We start from the raw sequence: 25,694 nt of genomic DNA on the forward strand, positions 1-25,694 counted from the left end.
AATGTTTTGTTGATGGCAGTTTATCTACAGACGTCTCCTGAAACTTGTTATGAGAGATTAAAGAATAGATGCAGAGAAGAGGAAAAGGTCATTGCTATGGTAAGGAAATCTTCCATCATAGTTAAGCAAAGGCTCAAGATACCTTTCAGGGTATCATGTGTTTGTATCTTCATAGCTTTTAATCTGTAGCTCCTCTCCGTCTAAATATAAAATCATGTACTGTAGTCAGTTAATAAAAGTCAGGGTCTTGCCACGTTTCCACTGATGGGTGCAACTTATTAGGAAGACCGTGTAGGGTTCATTGTAGCTTTATAGTCTAGTAGATAAGGATTCACTTGTCTCTATTTAAAACTCAAAAAATTTTGGACAGCGACTACCCCAAGTTCTCCATGTTTGCAGTTCTGGTAGGTCAGTACAATACAATTCAGTGGACATGGGGAAGAAAAGGAAATTCACCACCAAAATTTTCAAAGGGTGTCTGCCTGTTCTCCTTTTCCGCATGCACTTCTTGAGTATGAGCCCCTGTGCATGTGGGCAATAGAATTTATATGTGCAAACTTCATCAGCTGTATGCAGAGGTGTTTGGGCTTGAAAAATGCCCTTCCAGGTGTTTGCCTGTGCCCCAAAAGAAGGCACTGTTTGAAAAATCAAGCACGCAGTGATACAGGAACCTAATAAAAGTAAGTTGTACAATTAGATTACTATATCTCCTAAACTATAGTTTATGTGAAGGTCCTGCCTCAAACAAGTCTTTTTAAATGAATCCCTAAGCCAGAAATAAATGGGGTAATAGAAGAAATGTGCTGCCTATTACTAAAGTGCCTCTGTTGTAAGGTGATTTAGTAAGAGCAGTTGGGTAGGTTGAACATGTATGGTGAGATAAAAGCCAAGAGCTAAATCCTGAGCCATGTGAAATGTCCCCAAGGTGAATAAGCCCTAGCTATTATTTTACTACGGTGGCTTTGAAGAGACATCATGTGTTGTACTTTGCAGTGTCTTTCTCTGTTACTGAGGAAAAAACCTATAGTGAATGGAAAAGGTTAGGCCCTCTTCATGAAAATCTAATAGCTGCTGACAAGCAAAAATGCTTTTAAATGACGTGAGTGGAAATTGAAGAAAATCAACTGGGAACGTAGGAAAAACGTATCCACATAAAAAGCAGCTCTGAAGTCAGTGTTCATTTCAGTTTTCCCATTTGTCCTTTCCTCTTCTGTCTATTCATCTCTGTGTAAGGTTTAAGTCAGACTCCTCCCATGGGAATTTAAAACAAAGATTTTGATCCTGCAAGGTGTTGAGAGCTCTCCAGTCCCATTGACTCAGTGGATTAGATCCAGCGTAGGTTAAATCCTAACACCAGTGATAAATTGTGGCCATTGTCAGTAGGAAGAAATTAAAAGACTCCACTTGTTCAGTCTGTGTGGATTCGCCATGAAGCTGCAATGGCATCCCATGGGAATGATGGTGCTAGTGGAGCTTGGATGGTAGACTAGAGCTAGGGGAATAAAAGAAATCCTTCATGGGAATTATTTTGGGAAAACTCTCTGGCCTGTGCTATACAGGATATCAGACTGGATGATCACAATGGTCCCTTTTGGCCTTAAAGTCTCTGACTTCAGTCAAATTAAATGTTGGGTGAAAGTTTCTGATGCACTGTATTCTGTAGTCACAATGCAGTGCATAATAAGGACCTACCTTATTTGTCAAACCATGTCAAACCTGGGTTTTAGTATCAAATATTTATACACGGTTGTAGTCATTGACCTCTTAGCTGATTTGGTTTACTTTAAAAAATATAAGTACAGAAACCACAGTGTGTGTTTCACCTCTGTAAACATTTGTTTTGAATGGCTTTTTATAGGAATATTTAGAAGCTATCCATCAGCTCTATGAGGAGTGGCTTATTAAACAAACGCTGTTTAAAGTTCCTTCTCCAGTGCTTGTAAGTATATATTGGTCAATTGTAACCAGGTAAGCGCGCACAGAGAAAATTTCAATTCTCAAATGTCACTTTAGTTGTAAAGGCAAAATCTATTTTTCTAATATGATTTGGAAAAGAAAAATTTCAAGAAGTGTTCTGATTCTCAGTAGGATACAGCATTAGAGTTTGATCTTGCAAATGACTCTTACTTCATCACCCAAGGGGCTATTTACAGTAGTAAGTGTTTGCAGAATCTGACCCATTGCTTGTAAAAACCCATCCCAACACCTGCACTGAAAACAAATTGACCAAGTGCCTAGGTAGTTCATTTTAGGACTTAGTGGTAGTAAGTCCTTGCTTTTCAAATGCTAGCAAAATGAATTATTTTTGAAAAGAATATACAGATTTTATAGGGCCTCTTGTTCTAATTTTCCTTTTCTTGTCTTCTAGGTGATTCAGGCTGACAATGACATGCAGAAAATGATAGAAAAGTATGAAGAAAATCGGGACCGAATATTAACCCCGTACAATATGCAACACTGTCTGTAGAAATCCAGTTTTATGGTCATGCTTTAAAAAACATTTCCATCAGGGGAATTCTGATCAACATTCCCAACACTTCTTATGATTTGGTCTCTTGGTTGAGATTTTGTCTTGTAAAGTGTCAATGACTTTAGCTAGGAAAAGGCCACAAACAGGCCATATCCTGTTTATCTTCAGCTTCTTGCACTTTTAAGTTCCAGTGCAGCTTCACTGATCTCAGACTACCTCTGACAGGAAGCTGCTGTATCTCATTTCCCTACTTCACTTCTGCATTGTATAAATACCTTTCTGATATTGCATTTTCTCGTGATAAAGTGCTTTCTTTCACTTCAAATAGCCCCATATATATCCTTTCATACAATTAGAAGGCTGTGAATAAGTCAAGCTTATGTAGTCAGTAAGTGAGCAAATTCAATCTAATTTTGTAACAATTTTCAATGGAAAAGCAATGAAATAACTATGCTACTGTTATCAACTGCCATTTTCACAAATATCATTAATTGCACTTAAAATAGGAAAACTAAACAGTTCACTTCTTAATTATGGACCTGATTCTAATCTCACTTGCACCAATGTGACTTCATTGGCTTTATTGGAGTTATTTCTGATTTAAATGAGATCAGAATCAAACCCCAAACCTGCAAATACTTATGCATCTGAATAGTTCTATTGAATTCAGTGGGACAATTCAGGTACATAAAGTTACCCAGGCTTTATAAGAATTTGGGGTCTAAAGCTCTCTGGCCCAGATTTTCAGAAGAGTTCAGTATCTAGCTGTTCTCAATGAAATTCTGACTCCAAATGAAAATCTCTTTTGAAAATCTGTCCCTTAAACTTTTTCTATCATGTGACAGAATTTTTCTTATTATGCATTGAAATTGGGTGGTAATTCTGATACTGATTATTTGATAGGTTAAACTTTTTATGTTCTAGTAGATGTTTGCCTTGTGTAAGTTTAAGAACATGTGACAGGGCAATACATAGGGTCATCTTGATCCCAGCTTCTCCTGGCTACAGACATCAAGAAGAGAGCAGAGAACATCTAGTGAAAGTTAAATTCTCACTTTAATTCTTAAACTGCTCTGTGGTGTTTTTATAGATCACTTATTATTTACCTTCTCGAGTGCTGTCCTCATGTTGGCACTTTTAACGGAGCAATCTTAAAACAACTTGCACTTTATTTTCTCTTTAAATTGGAAGGGATGATTCTTTGTTTATTCTATAAAAGTTTGGGTTGTTTGAACTGGTGCTAGTAAAATTAGAAATGCTTCCAGGAACACCTCTGCTTAAAACAACATAGCAAAAAAAAGCATTTACTTCACTGGACATGTCAGAACTGTATAATCTTAAAACTAGCTCAGTGTTTAGCTCAGTGTTTAGCTCAGCTAAGATGTTTTCGTAAATGTAAACATGCAGTAATCAATGTCTATGACGTGTTAGAAACAGAAGATAGTAACTTTCAGATACAGAATTCCATTGTGTACATCATTTGGTTAAGAATAATAACAATCAGATACTACACAAAGGTGTATCTTCAGTTTTCGTTGTAGTCATGTGTAGTTAATTTATAGTTTCATTGTAGTCCTTAATTTATTCAGTTTCTACTTGAATTGGACTGCTGCTAAGAGAGGAGGCCCTGTGTCATGGGGTCCACTCACTACTAGAGCACCTTCTCCTTGCTGCTATGGAGATTAGTGCTTTCCAGGTCCGACACATGCTTGTTTGCATGCCGTGCCGTGTCTCTTTTCTCTCTCTCTCTGACCCAGGTACTCTCCTTTCATGGCTTGTTCCTCCAGTCAGGTCACTATGTGTTTTCCCATTTCTGGGGTATCAGTCATTCCATAGAAAACTGTTTCCAGTAGTCTTCTCCATCGCTGCCCAGATGGTGCCACTTCCCCAGTGGCTGGTAGAGGAACCCAGGCCCACCCTTTACTCCAGGTTCTAATTCGGAGAGCCTCTACTCAGATGCTAAGGTCTGTACCATCTTAAATCTTGCTGCTGTTTCTTGGCGCCTTTTCCTACATTATCTCTCTCAGGCTTTCACTGCACCACCCTTCTGGATAAACCCTTCCTTCCTTCCGGGCCTGGATCCCCTGGGGTTTCCACTTTCTCCCTGCATTTCCTTCCTTCTTTCCCTCCCTCTCTAACTATCTTAACCTTGTCGGGTGAGGAGAACACCCCATCACACCCTGGTAATTTCTTCTTCTTTTTTTTTTTTAAACCTCAAACAAGATTTTTTGTTCTCTGTTTATACAGTCTAATGCTGGTAGTTGTGCAGAAAGAGTTTCTGAGTGCAACACTAAATTAATTTTCTAAAGCATGTGAATGCAGTGCCTAGGTTCAGTGGTTCTGTTCTAAAGCTTTAGTACTCTTGCTGAACAATAAGATCCAACATTTCTAACTGCTTACGTATATAAAGATTTTAAATGTAGAGGAAAAAATAATCGTATTTGAATGTTTCTTGAAAACACACAAGCTGAGCATACCCTAAGAGAGACCAAAAACAGCCAACTCCTTGGAGATTGTCCCATATGTTTTAAATGCTCAATTAATTATATATATTTTTCCTTAATAGAAGCCCTTTAGTGAGCAGGGAAGTTTTTAACCCTTTCAGTCTTGATTCCAAATTCACTGTGTAAATTAAAATGTTTCAGCAGAATGGCATTGTTTCGATTATTTGCTCAAATTGTTGGTGGTTACTCTGATTGTCACATTTTTTTCTCTGAACATTGGCAGAGTAGTGTGTTTTAGGAGCTACTTTTTTGTGTGTTATAAAAACTGACTCAGTTGGGCACTGGAAGCCTAAATCTCTCTATCAGACAGTATCACAAACTCTCCTAAATCCCTATCAATACTTTTTTGTTTCTTCCTCAAACAATTTGTTTCATAATCTCCTGCTTTCTAAATCTATGCTTACTATCCCTAAACAAATTATAATGTTCCCCTATTGTCTTTTCTTAATGTGTTTTAATCTTCCTTGCACTGAAATTCAGTTTTCTTGGTTCTTACCTTTTCAAGAACATTTGTTCTAAAGCTAACCTATGGTTCTTCAGCACTTATAATTCTAAACAGCACAGGGTCATGGGTGTGATATGAATGGTAAGTAGGGAAAATGACTAGCTCAGGACACCCTGAGGGAGAGCGTGTGTGAGTGAGTGAGTAGTATCACCAACTACCAGATTCCACAGCCTAAGAGCTGCTTCTGTAGGGATCAAAAGAGAATGTTGGTAATCCAGGGCAAGGGAGTGGAGCCATTCAAAGGGGCTAGCTCTGTGTAGCATGTCGCTTTGGGAATAGGCTGGGACTCAGATTTGTGACAGAAAGATATCCAATCACTAAGTAAATCCCCATTTAATCCACAGACAATCAGTATCAGCTGTAGCACAGTTAAAGTCAACCGCTTGCAAGAAGATATGCACACATTTTACCAAAACAAATAGACCCCCTTTAGCAAGAGACATATGCAGCCCTGGTATTGCTGTCAACTAAGTGCAGGTGCTGACTGTGATGTAATTTAACTAAGCAAAGAGAGGTGCAACATTTATTAGAACTTGTATGCAGGAGCACACTGGCTAATGGGATCATAAATTGCTTGGCCCTTTAGAAACCTCCCTTGCTGTCTGTCTCCAGTTTCTGTCCAGAGATGATGCATAACTGTTGACAGTAGGGGGTATGATTTAAAGCAGAGGTTTTCAAACTTTTTCAGCTGAGCCCCCTCCCCCACAGGTTACAATTTTTGGTTGTGCCCCACCTACCCCAACCCAGACAAAAATAGGTGAAACGAGGTAGGGGTGGTGCTCCCTGAACCCTGTCATGTGGGGCTGAAGCCTGAGCCTCTGCTTGCCTCCTGAATATTCTTCTGTGCCCCCCTAGGGGGCATGCCCTACAGTTGGAAAACCTCTGATTTAAAGGTTCTGGTGGTATGCAGCAGGGTTCAGGGCAGGGCACATAAACAAAGAAACCGGGGGGAGGGGGGAACACACGACCCCCTGCTCCCCCTGCTGTAGGCATTGCCTCTCTTTCTGTCCATTTATAAAATAGAATTACAGACAGCCTCTGTCGGTCTGTGTAGCTGCTGCTTGACCATCTCAGCGTTTCCACAGGTGCAGTGAGAATACACATGAAGTTCCATGCACACAAATGGAACACAAGTTCAAGGCCCACATAAAAATGTAGCTTATGTGGTTTAAAGCTGTGCCCCGAATCGCACATATGTCATTAAATGTTCACATCTCAAAATATGGCCGCTTAAGACCAAGCCTCCCAGCTCAGGTAGACAAACTTCTGCTAGCAGGGCCCAAAGTAGCATGCTAAAAAGATCTTTGTGGCTTTTGCAACCCTTGAGGCTTAAGAGCCCAAGCTCCAGGCCATGCCACAACATCCACGTGGCCACTCAAGCTCTGCTAGCATGAGTCTGTCTATCCAGGCTGAAGCCTGCTCCCAGCTGCTGTAGAGATGTACCCTATGTGTCTACACTACATATCATGTGTGGTGGGGACGGTTTTTGCAACTTCCTAGTCAGAGCTCCCCTAATAACTTTTGCTAGACACAAAGCTTAAAACAGAAGAGGAACTTTAATAATCCCCAGTGGGGGGAAAATTGCATCTTATAAAAACACAAAAAACGAAACAAAGTTTAGCAAGTACATGAATGTAGACTTGGACGACATACAAACAAGTATTCCTCTGTGGATATGTGTGTAACGTAAACTTCCCTCAAACCTCAGGTGCAATCCTGCCATTGACTTCAATGGAGTCAGGGTTTTACACCCGCTACACTGTTAAAACTTCTAAGAGCTTCATTGCAGGGATTCTCCAATGACTTTAAAAGTGCAGAGCTTTCCCTGTGTGAGTTCTTCAGCTTTCCTGATAGCCCACTCTTTCATTCACCCCGTAAGAATCCCGTTTTTCTTTTTCTCTTGGCACAGAACTACTGTTCTACAATCCAGATGGTGACATTATAAAGAACTTGAAGAAATGATCAGCAAATATTTTCTCTATATACATATAAGCAACTCTAGGAAAGAATTGGTATTGGAAATATCTAACATAATATCTTTTACTAAGAAGGAGATTCCTTAAGATTTCTGAAAAATATATTGAGCTTAGCATTAGAATACACTTTTTATTCTGCTTTATACTAAGCACTATTTTTGAAAAGACATTTTCAGCAGTCAAATGTACTGTTAACATGCAATATCAGATAACTGCATGTGTATCTAAATGAACAAGTCAAATACATTTAGTATTTGCATACTGCTTCAGGCACACGTTTGTATTTACACTTAATAGCCAAGATTTTCCATACAAGGAACCTAAAGTTAGTCTTACAGAGTTGCCAATTCTTGTTATTTTGTTGCAATATTCCCCAGAGTTGGTGTTTTTCTTAAATCCCCAGCCCCTGAAGTCATGTGGTTAAGTAAGAATCTCAACTTTCTGTCTTGTCCGTGTGTGTGTATTTTTCTAGCCCTCATGGAGAAAAAATTGAAAACGTGAACCCTAAAGAATCAAAACCCAGAAGGCAAGGCAAGAAACTGAAATATATAGACAAAACTATTCCATTATTTGTTTAGGCCTGAATCATGATTTTTAAATGCTAAAGTTTGACAACAGAGGGCTCCTGAATAAGTGACCAAAACCCATTGAAGTCAGGGACTGGTCAGCACTCAGGCTACTTATTTAGGATCCTACCTTTGGTTCTAACTTTAGCATGTATTTTTGAAAATCTTGGAATATATGTACATGAAAGTATATCTGGAGTATGGACCTTCATCATATTGCTAAAAAGTTAGTAGAAAACAATGTATAGTGCAAGAGAAGCATGCAGTTTTCAAAAGGTTATAACTTCATTAATAAATACCTTTTGTCATATTGGTTAAAGGCACTAGTCCTCATTAAGGCCCCAAGCCAGCCATCCCTTTTCCTGCGCTAAGCACCACTGAGTTCAATAGGATTTTGTACAGACATAAGGGTTTGTGTGAGAGAGTCAAATTTCAGAACTGGGGGTCAAGACAAAATATTTTATTTTTTAATTTTTTGGTATTATTTGGTGGTAGCAAACAGAGGCAAGTATCAAAACCTATAATTGTACAGAATCAAGTATATTTAGAAGACCCACAGGATTATTCTAATGCAAAAATACATCTGAAAATGTCTTAGCAGAGTATGTGTTACCTCCGTTGTTGTTTTTTTCTGAACATCCAAACAGAATTTTACCAAATTTTCTAAATCAATCTTAGGACTGAGAACAAGCAAAAGGAACATTAGCTCAAAAGTTAACTTCACTGAAATGTTATGAGCAACTGGAGATGAGCTTCAAAAGTAACTTTAACGTGGCATGGGAGAGACTATAAACAGGGAACCTTAATTTGGAAGCATTTATCTATTTTTCCCATTGCACAACATTTTAGACTTTATTTCATTCTTTGAGGTAAATTTGCTGCCTTGCTGCAAGAATAACTTGTTAGAGAGAGAGAGAGAGAGACAGAGAGAGGAAAAAAAGTGGCAGTATATGTATTTGAAAAACCTGTCAGAAGCCAAATACAGCAGGTCCTGGTGTCTAACTTATACATCATATCAAATACATTTGTGAATTTATCCTCATTTTTAATACACACAAATTAAAGACAGGTGACCATTCAGGTCTGTGATCACTGAAGACAAACAGAGCAGACTAATGGACCCTTTCTTCACTACCCAAAAGCAGCATGTGCTTTGGTGTGATGCATCTTTGCTCAAGGGAGGACCAAGACCGCCTGGAAATACATGTATGTTGTTGACCAACAGTGAAGGACATTGGCAGAATCATATGGGCCTGGCATTCCTTATTCACCATCCTTGCTGATAATTACATAGTCCTCTTGGTTAGTTTCATTCACTTTTGAAGTGTAAGGCTCAAACTTTCCTTTGTCTGTAGATGAAGAGGACTCAGGTGAGCCTCCTTCAGACTGTAAGTGGGTCTTCCTACAATTCACAGTGGTGGCGCTAGGGCCTGGAGATGGAACATAAATACCTTGGGGAGGGATGTAAGTGGGATTAGGTGGCTCTCTGATGTGTCTGAAACCCTCTGAAGTTGCATGTATACCGGGCATATGCGTTAATAGTCTCTTGTTATCTGAGCCAGTGGTAGGACACTCAGGGGCCCCAGTGGCATTACCAAGTAGGTTTGAGGAAGACTGACCAACACTGAAAGGTGCTTTATTTGTTGTCTGAATCCTAGCTGGATATGTATATTTCATCTTGGAGAGATTGCATTCTCTGATGTCTTTGTCACTTATATTTACATTTGTTATACACTCAGGTTGTGCAGTTTCCTCTACTGGATACATAAGCTCTTCATCACTAGTGTCCTGGATTTTTAGTTTGCTAAAAGATAAAGAGATTTCACAAACTTTGTCGTCTTTGGTTAAATTACATTCTGTAACAACCATATTGCCATGAGACAGGGGCTTCAGCTCCTGGGGTTGATCTGCAGGATTTATGGAGGTGCCTATGCAATTCATGGCATCACTGATTTTTGCTTCAATGGTTTCTTCAGGGACCTCTTGGGCTCTGTATTTATCAAGGGCATTTCTGCTTTCAGGAGTACTGTCAGTAAATATTGCAAAGGCTTGTGGGCCGCTTGCACCTGGTGAGAGTGGTTTGGGGCCAGCTTCATTTGCTGTCAACGGTGTTGAGATCACCAAAACACATTCTTCACTCTGATTGCCTCTTAGCTTCTCTTCAAACACTTTCTGAGGAGAATTCTCACCGAAGATGGGCTTTTGTCCTATGACAATGTCACTGTATTTGTTCAAGAAGTCGTCGCTATCTGAGCATTTGCCATGAGAGTGTGCTGACTCACTGACGTGCCTGTGGTGTGCTTGAAGCCTGCTAGTGGATTGAGTAGATGCTAACTGAGGCATATCAGTAGCAGGTTTAAAATGGGATTCATCTTTGGTCTTACTATTTCCAGCAGTTTCAAAGGATTTCTCACTCTTCGTTGAGAACTTCTGTTGAGCACCAAGGCATGAAGAAATCTCATTATTTTCTTTGTTTTCCAGATTTTCAGGGTCCTCTCTCTGGAAGGGTTGACTCTCTCTGTCCTTGTTCTCTTCATGATACCAATGCTTTTGTGCTCTCTTCTGTAAGATATCCCCCAAATCACTGTGTTGTTCTTCGCTTATCATTTCAAGGATGGTTTCACACTCGATTCTTGCAAGAAATATTTCAAGTGCAGTCTCTTTTGTTTCCTCCTCATTTATCTTTCTGACAAGTGAATACTCTGTTGCTGTTGTTGCAATGTAACCTATTTTCTGCAGTATTGTGTTCACTACGTTTTCTGGGAGCACTGATTGAACACAGTAGACAAAATTACCTGTAAACGTCTTGGGGGGGAAAAAAAAGAAACATTAAGATGGGCATTGAGGGAAATCATGCAGGGGAAGGGGCTCCGAACTGGTGTCTCTGAGTTTTGAATTTTGAGGTTTTATACCAGCATTATTGTCAGCCTCCTGAAAATTATTGCTTTGCTCAAGTGCAATAACTTCAGTGGAGCTATGCCAATTTCCACCAGCTGAGGATAAGGCCTGTTACCTCACTAATTGAAAAGGACAGTGGCAGCAGCAGAAGATCGCTGTGGCCAGACTAGGATAGTATAAAAACACCAACCACCTTTTCTTGTGTTCCATTCAAGAGCAAAGTCTTTTTCAATTTAAAAAATAGAAACCCCTTGAACACTGAAGCTCTTCCGTTGATGCAGCGCTGTCTACATGGGGGTGGGTGAGTGTTAGATTAGTATAACTGTGTTGCTCAGCCTTGAGTGACGCATTTATACTGATTTAGGTCTGTAGTGTAGATCTGGCCTAAAATATGTTCAGACCAAACAATCTGAGTAGAGTGGAAAAACAGGCTTGTCTTATACAAAGGAATATGGATTTGCCCATGTGCCTGAGTCTAACTTTGTAAGGCACAGACAATGAAAGTATATTTGTATCTAAGGTAAACAAAGTAATCAACCCACCAGAAAGAGCTAATTAACAAGAGGACAAAAAAGGGACATGCTCTGCACCCTGTGGAACAAGCAGCAGGGAACTCTGTATGGGGTTACTTTTCAAAAAATAATGTTTCAAAGGTTTTTCAGAGTTATAAGGAAGGGGAAAAAGACATCACTTAAGGGACAAAAGGGCCAGCACTTCTGGAATCTGTGAAAGGTGTATTTTGCAGCCGTGTGGATTGAGGACACTGAGAACTGACTGTGAGAAATTGCCCCATACCAGGCTTGTAATCTGTTAAGTTTTAGATACAAGAAAGTGTATTTTATTTATGGTTTATCTGTACCCATTTTCAGTTTATATTGTCTCTGCTTACTATCGCTTAAATCTGTTCTTTAGTAATAAACTCAGTTTTGGTTTTACCATAAAGTCATCTTAGTGCTGTGTGTTACAGTAAAGCATGGGTCCTCAGCAAAACTAACAAGCTGGTGTGTGCACTGTCTCTTTGGAGGCAGCAAACTTTGGTAATTTCAGAGACTCTGCAGTCATAGGGGCAAGGTATTGCAGAGGAACTTGCAGGGGGTTTACTGAATGTTACCTGCAAGGCAAGGTTAAGACTGGCAGAGTCTTGAGGTGTTTGCTGGTGAGGTGGACAGGCGGATGTGGCAGAGAGCTGACACACAGTTAAACTCCAGCAAAGCTCCCTTGCTGAGGCAGAGGGATATCCCAGCGGCTTACAGTTCTGGGTGCCCTGGGAAAGCATCACAGGGTGCTCAACCCTTTCTGGAAATCAGGCCTCTTTTAAGTGTGCCAAGTTGGGCACCCAAAATCAGCAGTTACTTTTGAAAATCTCAGTTTAAAGCCTTACTTGTAAACATTATTGATAATCCCTTCCATTACCTGTATCTGCCTGTCTCCTGCCTTATACTCCCATTGTAAACTGCTTGGGGAAGGGCTGGTTTTTTTTGTTCTGCCTTTGCATGCTGCCTGGCACAGTGGACTGCTGGTCCATGACTGGGGCTGTGAGGGGCTATGTTAATACAAATCATAATGCTATTGTTGGATTCATTTAATAGAGTCTATGAATATATGTGCATCTCTGTTAGGGGGCTTATTCCTTCACCTTCTCACTTCCCTGGTGCATCTCTGTTTCTGGAGCTTCCCTTGGTGTTAGAACACTAGATTTCCCTCATTCCCCCTGAACCTAGTCTAAAGATATAACAAAGAGCTCCAATGAGCTCAGGTGGTGACTCAAAATTGTGACAGGTATTTAGAAAGGTTGTTCAAAGATCATAGCATTATGCAGCTGGAGTAGTCGCTCTGGTCAAGCAAACTCCTGTGCAACTGTTTTGCAGAGGATACTCTCTGTATTCATTTTACGTCAGTCTGCTCCAGGCTCCATATTCCTCAGACTTTCTTTTCCCACATCAAAAGTTTCCATTCCCTCAGGGTTGCATTTATCTTCCTCCTTGTTTAGCTTTTCCTTATCCCCTGCCTTTTGATAGTTTGTTACATATTTGCCTAGAGAACAATATGGACAGATGAGCAACAGGTTGTTGGGGCGGGGCATAGTCAATAGGCTGCGTAATTAATCCACAATCAAGAGTGTGACAGTCAAAACCAACATGTGCTAAAAGGCTTCCTGCTTAGCAGTCAGGCCAGGCCATCTCTGTGGATTCCGTGGTTGATAGTTCCCACTTCTTCGGGTACTGTTTGACTCTAACCATATCATCACCTTCCATGGGTCAGCCCAGTGTCAGTGTCTGCACAGTAAGGATGGCAGCAGGGTGGAATGAGCAGGGAACAGAGTAAGCGAGACCTGCATAGGGCACAGAACTGCTGAAAACTGTGGCTCAAGCTCTGCACAGAGCTGATGCCCCTCCACATCCTTCCTCCAGCCCCCTCCTAGCTCTGCCAGTGGGGTTGGCTCACTTACCATACCACATCTCTCTGTGTCTGTGCACTGATTTGTCTTGTGTGATATTTATTTGAGCATTATAATGAATCCAAACTGGCAGCCATGCAGGGTTAAATGGCATTTCATAGCTCATGCTCTGGGACCCACACTTTTACAATGATGACATTATGTAAAATTGCTTCATTTTGTCTGATCTGTAGAGAACCCAATTTGCATTAAAAGTAGCCAAGGAAAAGCTGTAATGTTAGTGTAGCTTGTTTTAATGTTTATGCTTTCTGTGTTAGAGCATTACTGCAATGTGGCTGACGTATGAAGTACAAACAGTCCATTCACAAAGAAGAGAATAAACAGACTGCATGTCGCTTTTGCTCACCAGTATAGTGCAAAGCATGCTGCTCCCTTCTAGCAAGGCCGGCTACGTAAGCAACGTTTTCAAATGCACCTAAAACTTGTTTTCAAAAGTGACTTAGGCACTTTGTTGAAGTCTCATTGAAAGTTTTGGGCTCCTAAGGACCATATTTTAAAAGGTATTTAGTCACCTAAAGATGTAGCTATGCACCCACTTGAATTTTAGAAAGGCCCTGTGCCAGCTAGGCACCCGGTTCCCAAAAGGCTAAGCGCCTAACCTGCTCAGGTCCTTTTAAAAAATTGACAAGGCACCTAGCTGCATCTTTAGGCAACTACCTTTGAAAAACTGGCCCTAAGTCACCTAAGTCTACAGGCAATAAAACACCAGCGGCTGGCCCATGTCATCTGACTTGGGCACATGGGGCTCAGGCTATGGGGCTATAAAATTATAGCATAGACGTCCGGGATCTGGGTGGAGCCTGGGCTCTGGGACCTCCCCAAGGGGGGGTCCCAGATCTTGAGCTCCTGCCCAAGCCTGAAGCTCTACACTGTAATTGTATAGCCCCACACAGCACAAGCCCACATGCCCACATCAGCTGATATGGGCCAGCCACTGATGTTTTATTGCAATATAGACATATCCTTAGGCACGTCTTAAAATTTTATCACTTGTGCATAATGGACCTGATTGAAAACCCACTGAAATCAATAGAAATTTTCCCCTTGACTTCAGGGGACCTTGGATTAAGCTGTAAATCATTAATTTCATTAAAGGTTCAGTATACTAGGAATAAAGCACTACCCTGAGGATTTGATTTATAGCTTTCTGATCCTGTTGCTATGCTACTGTTTTCATCTCATATCCTACCTTCAGCGACTTTATTTCTTTTCTCCAAGGAGAGAGGAACAGGTTGATGCAGAGCAGCTCCAGGAACTCGAAAGCTTGGATGAGGTTTTTGAAAACATTGCCTCCTTCTTGCTTTTTCATCTGTAAACAATTCTCTGCAATACTGTAGAAGCTAAACCTGCTAAATCTCTCAGCAGGGCAGGCACCAGACTCCAGGAAGTGTTTAGCTTTTGCTTTTAGCGTTGTCTCGTTGCAGATCAGAAGTTTTCCTTCCGACCACTTCGTGCCATAGTATGCAACATAATCTCTTAAAATGTCTTGTTTAGCTGGTGCTGCTGCTTTAAGCTCCTTCATAGTTTGCAGGAGTCCCACACTAGCAACTACTGCTCTTTAAATTTCAAGCACGTTATGGGATTGTAAACGAGGAAGTTGCTATCCTGCTTTACCTTCGCTGAGTCTCTTCTGTCTAATCCGTTATTGGCTCCCCGGTGGCACCGCTAAGAATTAAGTGGTCACGTTGTGTGTCAGTCAAGGCTCAAATTACAAGAACAGCTCTTGTGGAATCAGGAAGTGAAAGCACAAGGCCAAAGCAAAAGTGAAACTTATTCTTCGGCTGTTCACCATTTGTCCCTGCAGCTTCCTCACTGTGATTACTTACAATAATGGGATCCTCCTGGAAATGTAGGGGCCCGGTAAAACAAACTGACTGTAATGTCACAATAAACAGCGCAAGGAATAGGCTGTGTTATTCATAATAAGAACAGGGGTATTTGTGGCACCTTAGAAACTAACGCATTTATTTGAGCATAAGCTTTCATGGGCTACAGCTCACTTCATCAGATGCCTAGAATGGAACATATAGTAAATGTTCTCTGTATGTGTATATATATCTCCTTACCACAAGTACTCCTGTTCTTTTTCCAGATACAGACTAACAAGGCTGCTACTCTGAAACCTGTCATTATTCATAATAGTTCATTCAGACCTCCAATCAGTAACATACCTGGAGCTGTAGTTGCCAACCCTCCAGGATCGTCCTGGAGTCTCCAGGAATTAAAGATTACTCTTTAATTAAAGACTGACTGACATGTGACAAAACCTCCAGGAATATGTCCAACCAAAACTGGCAGCCCTAAAGTTGTTACAGTTTTCCCCTTCTGAATACTGCAGTATTCTACAATAGTAGAGATAGGCCAGAGGAAAACAGTTTGCAGCAGTGACTGCAGCATTTTGAGCCATTGCTGCAGGCAAAACTGCTGTTGACTTTATTTGGTGCAGGATTGGATGGCTGGGGTGGGAGGCAAGTGGTCTGGACAATGTCATGAGCGCAACCCACAAAATATTGAGTAGTTCGCAGCAGGAAAGGTAAAGTTCTCTGTTACCTTTATTTATTTATTTTATTTTTCATCCTTTATATCACGAAAGCAGCTGTTGCATTAGAAACCTCCCTTCACTGTTTACTTTTATTCCCAACAGGAACATGAACCTGTTGCTGTTTTAATCTAACTGGTCACTCCGATTGGGAAGAGGTGCCATCACTCCTGACAGGTATGACTAACTATCCAGGTCCAAAATTCCATAGCAAGAAGCTGCTGGGCCCATCCCCAGCTCAGTGGAAATGTCTGCACAAGGTCACATGATTTCCATGCCAGGCTAGACCTTCATTCCACAAGATGCCCTGGGTTTCAGCAGCAGAAGAGAAACTCTGCAGCAGCTTTAGGTACGTTAAAGACTGGAGGGTCCGAATGAAATAGGATTGTGAATAATGCAACCTGTTCCTTGTGCTATTTATTTTGATATTACATTCAGTTTATTTTACTCTGTCTCTGCATTGCCAGGATTTGAATGTGAGCAGTGTTTCGATTTAGGAATCCTTTCTCCCTCCGACCCTCTTTGGTGGGGTAGTTTTGTAATCTAGATTTTGGATGCAACACCTAGAACAGGGGTCTCAAACTCAATTTACCTTAGAGGTGGTGCCAGTCCTCAAATCTTCCCAATGGGCCAATAATGTCACTGAAGAAGGTGTTCAGAAAAGAAAATGTTTGTTTAATTTTTTAATTTTAAATTTCTTAGAAATAATAAAACTATCATACAACTTTATACAATTCTTCGCCTGCCAGTAAGTTTTTAGTGTTTGCCAGAGACCTGGCAACGCTTCAGTTCTGTCAGGTTGTTGTTTGGCCCCAGTGACTGAGCAGTTGAAACCTTCAGGATTGCAGCAAGGTGTGCATCAGGTAGCTGTGTTTGCTATTTTAATCTATTTATATGCAATGTGGAAAAAAGTGATGCTGCCTCCATGGCTGACTCTGCCTGGTGACGATATTTCTGTCCCTCTCCCCCAGCCAATGGGAGCTGTGGGGGCGGTGCCTGCAGCAGACATTGCCAGCAGTGTGGCTGCATGCATCTCTCCTCTGTGGGCTGCAGTGAGGAGGTTCTTGGGCCGCAGATGGTCTGTGGGCCAGGACTTTGAGACCCCTGACCTAGAAGAGTAGTTCAGATCTGGATCCAAACACTTCCCAAATTCAGTGATGTTTGCATTTGGAATCTGGATTTGGGCTTCCTTGTCTTTGGCCAGCACAGTGTTTGTGCCAGTCTTAGAATCATAGATTATTAGGGTTGGAAGGGACCTCAGAAGATCATCTAGTCCAACCCCCTGCTCGAAGCAGGACCAATTCCCAAATAGCCCCTTCAAGGATTGAACTCACAACCCTGGGTTTGGCAGGCCAATGCTCAAACCACTGAGCTATCCCTCCCCCCATTCTTCTGTTCCTATTCTTTGATTGGTCTTCTAGGACCGCCGTTTATATTAAGACCAAACCAGAGATAGTGTAATTCAGCCTCACTGCACTGATGGCCTTGGAACTGCACCTGCTGATTCCAGATCTGAATTTGGCTCCATAAATTCTTAATGGCGTCACTCATAATTGATTATCCCAGTTACAAGATAGTTATTCATTTTTTAAACACCATTTTCTTCTTAATCCCTTTAAATAAATGGTTCCCCTTGGTTAATTTTGTGCCAAATCCCAAATTCACATAAACACAGTCATTTGCTGCTCCATCTTCTCATCACAAGACAGCTGTGTTCTTTGCAATCGAACCAGTTTTGAATCTGACTTCTCAGGCTTCCTAGAAATATGTGCCTTAATAATCATTCCAAGTGAAATGTCACTGGGAATTTCTTGTGTAGAAATCATGCCTGGATAATTGCTATATAGAAATTGCTGATTTAGCTAGGAATAAAAGACATGCAAGAATGAGGCCAGCTGGCCATCTGCTGCACTATTTCGATGACCCCTCTCCCAGACCCTGGAGTCAGAGACATGGTATGGCTGGAGCCTACAGGCAGCACAGCTGCACCATCACCATATGCCGACAGCTATTGACCCAAACTGGGGCCCAGTGTCCATGTTTCTGCTCATTCCCCCACCATTGTGCTGAGGTGAGCTCTGGATTATGAGAGAGCGTTAAAGGCTGGTGGAAGGGAGGAGAGGGGTAGCAGCTGGGACTGAGAGTTGATGGGATAGAGGATGAATGAGTGTGGCAGAGAGAGGCTGACAGCCAGTTATAAGGATCAGAGCTAGAGCTGGAAGATAAAATGCAGGTCCCATATTCAAACTCCTGTATTACATTCTCCTAGACAGAGGTGCTGCTTTTTGGCAGGACTGAAGTACTCTAGCAGGGCAGGAGGTGGACTTTTGCTTTGCTGTTGCTCCAAGTGGCCAGATTTACTTTGCAGTACAGCTGTGTGTGGGTGTTTGCATGCACACAACATGCTGATAGTCACCTAGTCTAATCTTGCATGGGTTGAGAGGTGTTCCTTGAACTATATTTTCTACTGTTGTCTCTTTAGATGTCTCCATAGATGGGATTTCTACCCTTTCTTTTGCAGGGCCGCCCAGAGGATTCAGGGGGCCTGGGGCAAAGTGGGGAAGCTGCAGCGCTTGTACTCACCCAGCGGCCTTCTGGGTCTTTGGTATTTCGGCAGTGGGGGACCCTTCAGTCGCTCTGCATCTTCGGCAGCACTGAAGGGCCCCCCCTGCCAAAATGCTGCCGAAGACCTGGACCACCGCTGGGTCAGGGCTCGGGGTCTGGGGCAAATTGCTCCACTTGCCCCCCTCTCCCCCCCGGGCAGCCCTGTTCTTTTGGGAGATTGTTCCAAAGGCTTAGAAATCTGGCCTCCAAAAACATTTCTGAAACCACCAGCACAAAACACAAGATGGTACTTGGTTGATTCCAGCTCTCACTCCCAACATGGCCTGGGTTTGTGCCGGTGACTTAGCTGTGCAAGGTGCAATAGTCCATTTACAATTCCTTAAGCCAAACAGACTCCCAGCAGATGCCCTTTTTTTTTTTTTTTTTAATCCAAAACACGAGTTTGTTGCTCAGTCTGTGCTTTGCTCTTTCCTCGGTATCTTTTACTGTTTGTGTCACAGAAATAAATCTGGCTTTAACCTTGCACCAACATAAAATATCTTGTTGGGAGCAAAGCTGTGACACAACGATCTCGTTTTTACAAGGATCTTTCATTGCTTCATCTTTGTTGGCATCTAACCTGGCAAAAAGTGCCTCTCCATCTTGAATTTATTGGATTCATTCAGAGCAAAAGAGTAGAGAGAGCTCACCAGATATATATCGGTAAATAAGTGCTTGTCACTGCTGGGATGATTAGTGTAATATTTATGTTCCAAAGACCGCAACTAAGCAAAAACCTGGTTAGTAGTTTCAAGAGAGAAAGAATGATGAAACTCAGGAGCAAATTCAGCTCTTGCATAAGCAAGCACAATTCCCATGGAATACAAGACGTATTGTGCTCACCTACACCAGAGCTGAACTGAACTTGGAGACTAAGGTTTAGATTCACAAAGGTACTTAGGGATTTGAACTTGGGTTTCCTACATCCCTGATGAGTGCCCTGACCGCTAGACTCCATGGAAGTTGGCCTTCCCTGTGCTTTGACACTGGGAGTAGCCCGAAGATAAGCTTCTCCCGCTTAGTTCCCACAGAGGGTGTGTAGAGGGAGCCATAATCTTGCCCTGAATTAACCTAGTCAGTTGACAGACAACTAAAGAAGATAGCGAGCGGTCTGACATCAGTACAGACAAAACAAAAAGCACAGGAGTTCTATGATTTACGTATATGTTCTTTACTAAAAGTTCAGTCTGCAAAGGTCAGTATACTAAAAATACCCCAGATAAAGGAGATGAATACAGACATGTGCCAATGTTAACAACAAGAAACACAGTTGTGTCCAAACTGTTTTTCCTGACAATAATGAGATAAACAAAAGGCACTATCCTGCACTCAGCCTGCCAATAAGACACCCTTTGAAGCTAAGAGAGTGTCTGGGGCAAAACCTGATAGCAGGATATAGTTCTCTTAGGGTCTAACCCAACTCCCATTAAACTCTGGAGAAAGAATCCTGTTGACTTCAATAAGTAGGGGCTAGATTGGACCTTTAAATAGTCCTGTGTTCTCTAAGAAATTAGATTTCTCTATTACATAATTAAAAAAAACTATAGTCAACGCTTCTTACTCTGGCAGTGGTACTAAAATCTACTGGAGAGAGGTTATAGTTGCATACAAACGTCTATTAATGGTATTCTCTGTCCTGAATAGTATCTGGGTCACTTCCATTCAGACTTGTCCAACTATTCCCACATGATGTTTAGCTTTCACATGTTTAAAAAGAATTACCAACAAGGTTTTAAAAAGTCATTCCAGCAATTCACTTCAGTGAAATACTAATTGCAGAGTTACTTAGTACAATTAATAACATACTTTTACTTCTAATTCTAATTTGGAGGAAATTTTAAAAAAAATCAGTTAAATACTATTTACTAAAAGAAGCACTTTTTCATTGGTCACTGTTCAGAAAGCAAGTATTTCTTTATAGTAAGTATATGACAAGATAACATACCTGTACACTCAGTGCTAAATTACTTATAGAAGTACTACATTATTGTTAGTAGTATTTATTTTATTTAAAACATATAAACAATTAATCATTGTTAAGGCCCAAATCAGCAGAAGTATGTGCCTGGCTTCTATGCTGAATGTGAGTATGGAAGATGATGTTCTAGTTGGCTACTGTGTCCTTCTCTGACAAACAAGCTGGACATATTTTTGGTGGATTGGGCCCTTTGAATGATGTCTACATAGTATGATAAACAGATGAGTTTATTTTATAAAACAATATACCATAAGGGGGAGCAGACAGCTATTTGTGAACAATCATGCTACCTGTAATTCAGATTACAATACTAAGACTGTTTTAGTCTAGTGTCTGAACAGAGAGTTTGATTAGATAGCTACAGTTTCAGCGCTGGTAACATCTCCTTCACTAGATAAATACAAATCTGCCGTTCTTACCACTGCCTTCATCAAAATGAGATTTTTGGGGAAAAAATCTTAGCTCTTCACCATACATGGAAAATTAATGGAGGGGAATGAAATAAATTAAAGAGACACTGTCAGGTTAAAAATAATATTTAAAAATTACTTTCTTAGCTGTATGTTCCTAACAACAGATTGGGGGCCTGATCCTCTGAGGTGCAAAGTGGTCTCAGCTTCAAGAGACACTCCCAGCACCACAATTTTATAGTTACAAAAGAGAGAATTTTCTAAACTCTCTTTTACTTTCTAATATTTATGGGTCAGATTGTCACCCTTACTTAACTAGTACCTTATTCTGCATGTAGGCCCACTGATTCCAGTAGGACTACTCATGGGGTAAGGTCCTACTAAATTCATAGACTCTAAAGCCAGAAAGGACTATTGTGCACATCCAGGCTGATCTGTTTAGCCCAGGCCATAGAACTGCCCCAAAATAATTTCTACAGCAGATACTTTAGAAAAAACATCCACCCTTGATTTAAATCTTGTCAGTGATGGATTAGTAAGGAACTAAAGGCAGGAAATTAAATTTATACAGCTATACTTGGGTTTATGGAAAACAGATCCTGTCAAACTAATTTGAGATCTTACAGGTTTGGTTGATAAAGGTAATAGTGTTGATGTAATATACTTAGACGTCTGCAGAGCATTTGAATTGGTATGACATGATATTTTTTATTAAAAACTAGACTAATATAAAATTAACATGGCACACATTAAAAACTGGTTAACTGATAAAGTCTCAAAATGTAACACTAAATGAGGGATCATCATTTTCATCAATGATCTGAAAGAAAACAAAGCAATGACAACATACGACTGTATTCATTTTCATAAGAAGTAATTACATACTTGTCCTTCAGAGGAGATATTAAACTGAGGTCCTTTCTGCCCATGTGAAAACTGAAGAACTATCTGCAAGAGATTTACCAACATGGGCTAGATCCATTGGCTTCACAGGTACTACATTGATTTACACCAGTTGAGGATCTGGACTACAGAGGGTATATGCTCACCATACCAAGTAAGATCAAATCTTCATATTTACAGAGTTTACCTCTGTTGTTATTGCTAGAATGAGTCGATTTCTCTCAGATATATGAGTGACAGAGATCTAAGAACAGATGCAAGATTTATGGAGAGCTAAGTTTCAGTGAAAGAGATCATGAATGATTAAAGGGTTTTTTGCAAAATAAGATTCACTATGTCATTGTGCATGCCAAGTCCTGGCATCTATTTTTAACTTTGCACTTTGGCAATTACTGCAGGGAAAGATCATGATCCCTCGAACGCAATGTAGGCTTATAACTCTGAAAGACGACTAGCTAATGCCTGGAAATGCAGCTTTGTACCACGAGAACCAGGCCTAACCTACCTGCTAGTATTTCAAACCACCTTTCCCACCATGGCTATGCCAAGCCACCATGCTGTGATGGAATTTTCACATGTATCAACCCCACCAGGAAGAGCTTCTAGGAAGACTGGCCTAGGCCTTCCTCATCAATTAGCAATTTTGGAAACCCATTGCTGTAGGTCTAGCCAATTAGCATTTCTGCGAGTCCATTGACATTTCTAACACTTCCATATTTTTGTATTTTGAGGTGGGATTGGCACTCTTTGGAATGGCATCAAAATCATGGTAGCCAATATATGTAAAGGTTAAGAATAGCAAAATACCGTCTTTCATCACCTTTGAGTAGATGAGTAGTTATGATAACCACATTTTCCAGATACTATCCAGCCTGTCTACTTGAAATATATTTAAATAAAAAATGCTTTATAAATTATAGGTTTTTTCTTATTTCTAAGACATTTGTTATAATGTACCAATGATATACACAAACAACAAAAAACTCTTCTTCCTCTTTTTGCTCTACAACATGCAAATACCATAACATTGACAAATAGTGTCAATTGGTTAACATGTATCTACATTAACAGTGGCTGACTTGAATGTGTTTTTCAAACGCTTAAAAAAGGTTGGATGCACTGCTTGTTGCTGTGTTTTATTCTGCAATTGTTTATATGAGACACCAGGGAATAATTCAAAGCCCAAAGATAAAAGTTTACCTAAACTTTCAAAATTCACTGTTAAAAAAAATCCACCCTCATTTAAAGATATAAAATAGATAAAAGTTTTATGGGTTTTATTCTTCTGTTTAAACCCCAATTTCTCATCCTGACAGTCTCCTCCTAAAGAGTGGATGGAAAGAGCCACTTGCATTTAGATGATTTGGTTGAGAAGGGTTTGACAGTCAGTTGAAGAATTTTTCAGCACATCCATTGGAACCAGAGGAATGGGCCTATTTTGTTGACACACAACCGTCTCATATGGGGGGGCAGCCTCGAGAGTGAGTGCTGTCAAAGAAATTGATGAGATGGGCTGCTGCAAGTCCTGCAGTCTGACTGGATAATTAGAAGACCTTCCTGTAGTCCCAGAGGCTGCCTCCTCTTCCAAGCTAATGTTTATAGACAATTCATTCCTTTGACAAGGATCTGTCAGAGAATAGGGTGGAGGATCATCTGTAGGAATATAGATTTGTGTCGCTCCAGGCTCAATGCACTCATCGTAGCTGAAAGAAAACAAATTCAATGTTAGGTTTGTGGGCAGAATATATCAGACAGTTGTTTTCAAGGTAAAAGAGGCAGGTAAAATAAAGGGGGAAGCGATTATTTGATATTCTTTCCTCCAGGCTGCATCCTCGACCTGCCACTTTGGAAACTTAAGAGCATGAAAACTTAAATGCATGTCTTCAAAGAGATAGTGGAAAAAGTCAAGTTAAGCATCAGAGTTTCAATGAGTGTTCAGGCCCAACCCTTTCCGGTGGTAGTAGCACATAGTAACACTTCGCCTGGTATGAGCCAGCAACTTACCGCAGTCCTGAAAATGATGCTTTCATGCTTTTTTTGATGCTTTTTTTGTTTTATGTGATAGTCACTGTACATATACACAGTAATAGACAGACCCTGCCTTGAATAGCGTACAATCTAAATAGGCAAAGCAGATAATGGGTCGGGGAAAAAGAAGTATGCCCATTTTACAAACAGGGACTTGAGGCAGACAGGGAGCCTGTAACACAGCCAGGAATTGAATGCTGTCCTCTTGAGTCATAGTCCAGTGCTTTAACCACAAGAATATCCTTTCTCTCTTTATTTTCCCATTGGACTTGCTCATTTCTTCTGGCCTGGAGGTGCAGAGGTTAAACCTCCAGCCACTCTGTCTCTCTTCCCTGCCCACTTGCTTGTGTAGCAGAAGGAGATCATCATGCATGAAGTTCTAGTGTGACCATGCTGGGAGTGTCTCACTCCCCCTTAATCCCATGCCTGGCTGCTTGAGGGTCAATTGCAATCTGCCCCCAAATAAATAGGCTGAAATTTCCTGTCTAAATCCCATCCTGCTCAACTGAATTGCCAGCCAGTTTTGCTGGAGCCAGATACATTAAGAATCTATTTCCTCAATCATATTAGCATCTGAGAGATGTCACAGGCCACTTGCAGAACTATGTAATGTTTAGAAGAGGCTTGATTCTGCACATTTACTCGTGGTGAAGAATACTTTTGTCCATGAGTAGTCTTGTTGATTTCAATGAAACTGTTTGCAGGTGTACGTGTCCTATTCAGCATGAATGAGGGTGGCAAAACTGGCTGCAGCAGACAGAGGATGAAGTGAAAAAATGCAGCGTGCATTGCTAATATATCTGGTTAACAAAGAGCTCATAAATCCAGTGGATGTTTCTGCTTTTAGCTTCATGGATTGCCCCTTTAAGAAGAGGCAAATGCTTTTAAACTCTGAAATTCAGATTTCCCCATAAGAAAGTAATTGTTTTGTTTTAACTTGTGATCTTTACACCTTGAGCAAAAATTGTTTTTTGGGTTTTTTTTTTTTTTTTCAGAAACAAAGCCTAGCAGATAAAAGGTTGCGTTCTTTTCGTAAGTCACTTGGAAACCAACTTCGTCCATTCCTTATTAATCCTACTGAAGCTTCCCAACGTATTTGATTTTCCTTTCAATAAAATCAGACCTTGAACTAAGGATTAAGAATCTGATGATGCAAAGTGCCAACTCCTAGTTAAGTCAATGGGAGTGAATGCTACTCAGCACCTTGGAAGGTTGGACTTTTATACAGGTATTTAGAACAGCATGTTTATTTTGAAGGATACAGAGCCTGAATAAAAGCCCTTGAAGTGAATGGGAGTCTTTTTGATTGCAATGGACTTGATGGGGCTGATACAAGAGCTATCCAGCCCAACAGCTTCTCCAATCGCATATCTCAACTCATGTCACAAGAAGTCATCTGGAGCCCATCCAAAGTCTACTCAACTTTCCAAAAGCCCCAGTATCTCAGCCCTCTGCATAAGGGAAAACAGACAGCCTTTGCAGGGGGTATGTTTGAGATATTTCAAAGCAGCCGTATAATGGGGGGGGGGTGGAATGAATAATAAGGTTGAGGTGGATCCCAGCGAACCACCTTCTGGCTGATCCTCAGGATGCTCCATTGTTGTAACTGTCAGTATTGCACAGGAAGAGGCAGCCTCCCAAATAAGTGGGTCCCAAGCTAGTTACAACTTTATAGGTCAAAACCAACCCCTGAAATCCTACCCAGAAACCAAGAGGCAGCTAATGCCCATCACAGAGCACGAGTGTCCCATAGTGAGAGACTTGGTTTAGCAAGAAGGTTGCCTCAGTTTTCAATGCAGTGCCAGGTCGAGTGGATTGCAGTGCTGAGGACAAGATGGATCAGGGCAGTGAGGGA

The 25,694-nt window shown here is 40.9% G+C and overlaps 3 protein-coding genes and 1 long non-coding RNA gene across 6 annotated transcripts in view; 2 read left to right on the plus strand and 2 right to left on the minus strand.

The window, feature by feature from the left end:
- TK2 (thymidine kinase 2) overlaps positions 1 to 8,936 on the plus strand; it is a 28,816-nt gene extending 19,880 nt beyond the window's left edge. Inside the window, exons 8-10 of one of the 2 annotated variants that reach the window (XM_032803765.2) lie at positions 20 to 99; positions 1,859 to 1,939; positions 2,369 to 8,936. In XM_032803765.2, coding sequence (XP_032659656.1) covers positions 20 to 99; positions 1,859 to 1,939; positions 2,369 to 2,467 — 260 coding nt within the window. In that variant the 3' untranslated portion in view covers positions 2,468 to 8,936. The remainder of the gene's footprint in view (positions 1 to 19; positions 100 to 1,858; positions 1,940 to 2,368) is intronic. The other variant, XM_032803767.2, reaches the window with a different exon arrangement.
- LOC116838502 (uncharacterized) lies at positions 7,017 to 15,019 on the minus strand. Its single transcript, XM_032803762.2, has 2 exons — positions 14,567 to 15,019; positions 7,017 to 10,826 (listed from the first exon to the last, which is right to left on the minus strand). The coding sequence occupies exons 1-2, from the start codon at positions 14,897 to 14,899 to the stop codon at positions 9,285 to 9,287; spliced, it is 1,875 nt and encodes a 624-aa protein (XP_032659653.1). The 5' UTR covers positions 14,900 to 15,019; the 3' UTR covers positions 7,017 to 9,284.
- Positions 15,020 to 15,158: 139 nt separating this feature from the next.
- LOC142047961 (uncharacterized) lies at positions 15,159 to 16,650 on the plus strand. Its single transcript, XR_012657294.1, has 2 exons — positions 15,159 to 15,226; positions 16,022 to 16,650. It is a non-coding gene; the product is annotated as an uncharacterized LOC142047961 (long non-coding RNA).
- Positions 16,651 to 20,504: 3,854 nt separating this feature from the next.
- The window catches only part of BEAN1 (brain expressed associated with NEDD4 1), a 118,399-nt gene continuing 113,209 nt past the window's right edge, over positions 20,505 to 25,694 (minus strand). For both annotated transcript variants that reach the window (XM_032803764.2, XM_032803763.2), the window contains one exon: positions 20,505 to 23,514. In XM_032803764.2, coding sequence (XP_032659655.1) covers positions 23,166 to 23,514 — 349 coding nt within the window. In that variant the 3' untranslated portion in view covers positions 20,505 to 23,165. The remainder of the gene's footprint in view (positions 23,515 to 25,694) is intronic.

The sequence above is a fragment of the Chelonoidis abingdonii genome, chromosome 19 (genome assembly GCF_003597395.2).
Source record: "Chelonoidis abingdonii isolate Lonesome George chromosome 19, CheloAbing_2.0, whole genome shotgun sequence".
NCBI classification, from domain to species: Eukaryota; Metazoa; Chordata; order Testudines; family Testudinidae; genus Chelonoidis; species Chelonoidis abingdonii.

What these genes read in the sequence shown, in the direction of transcription:
- LOC116838502 (XM_032803762.2), bottom strand. Translation starts at nt 14,899, where the DNA reads ATGAAGGAGCTTAAAGCAGCAGCACCAGCTAAACAAGACATTTTAAGA. An exon ending in AAGAAATAAAGTCGCTGAAG is followed by an intron (nt 10,827 to 14,566) that starts GTAGGATATGAG and finishes TTCCCCCCCAAG; the next exon opens with ACGTTTACAGGTAATTTTGT.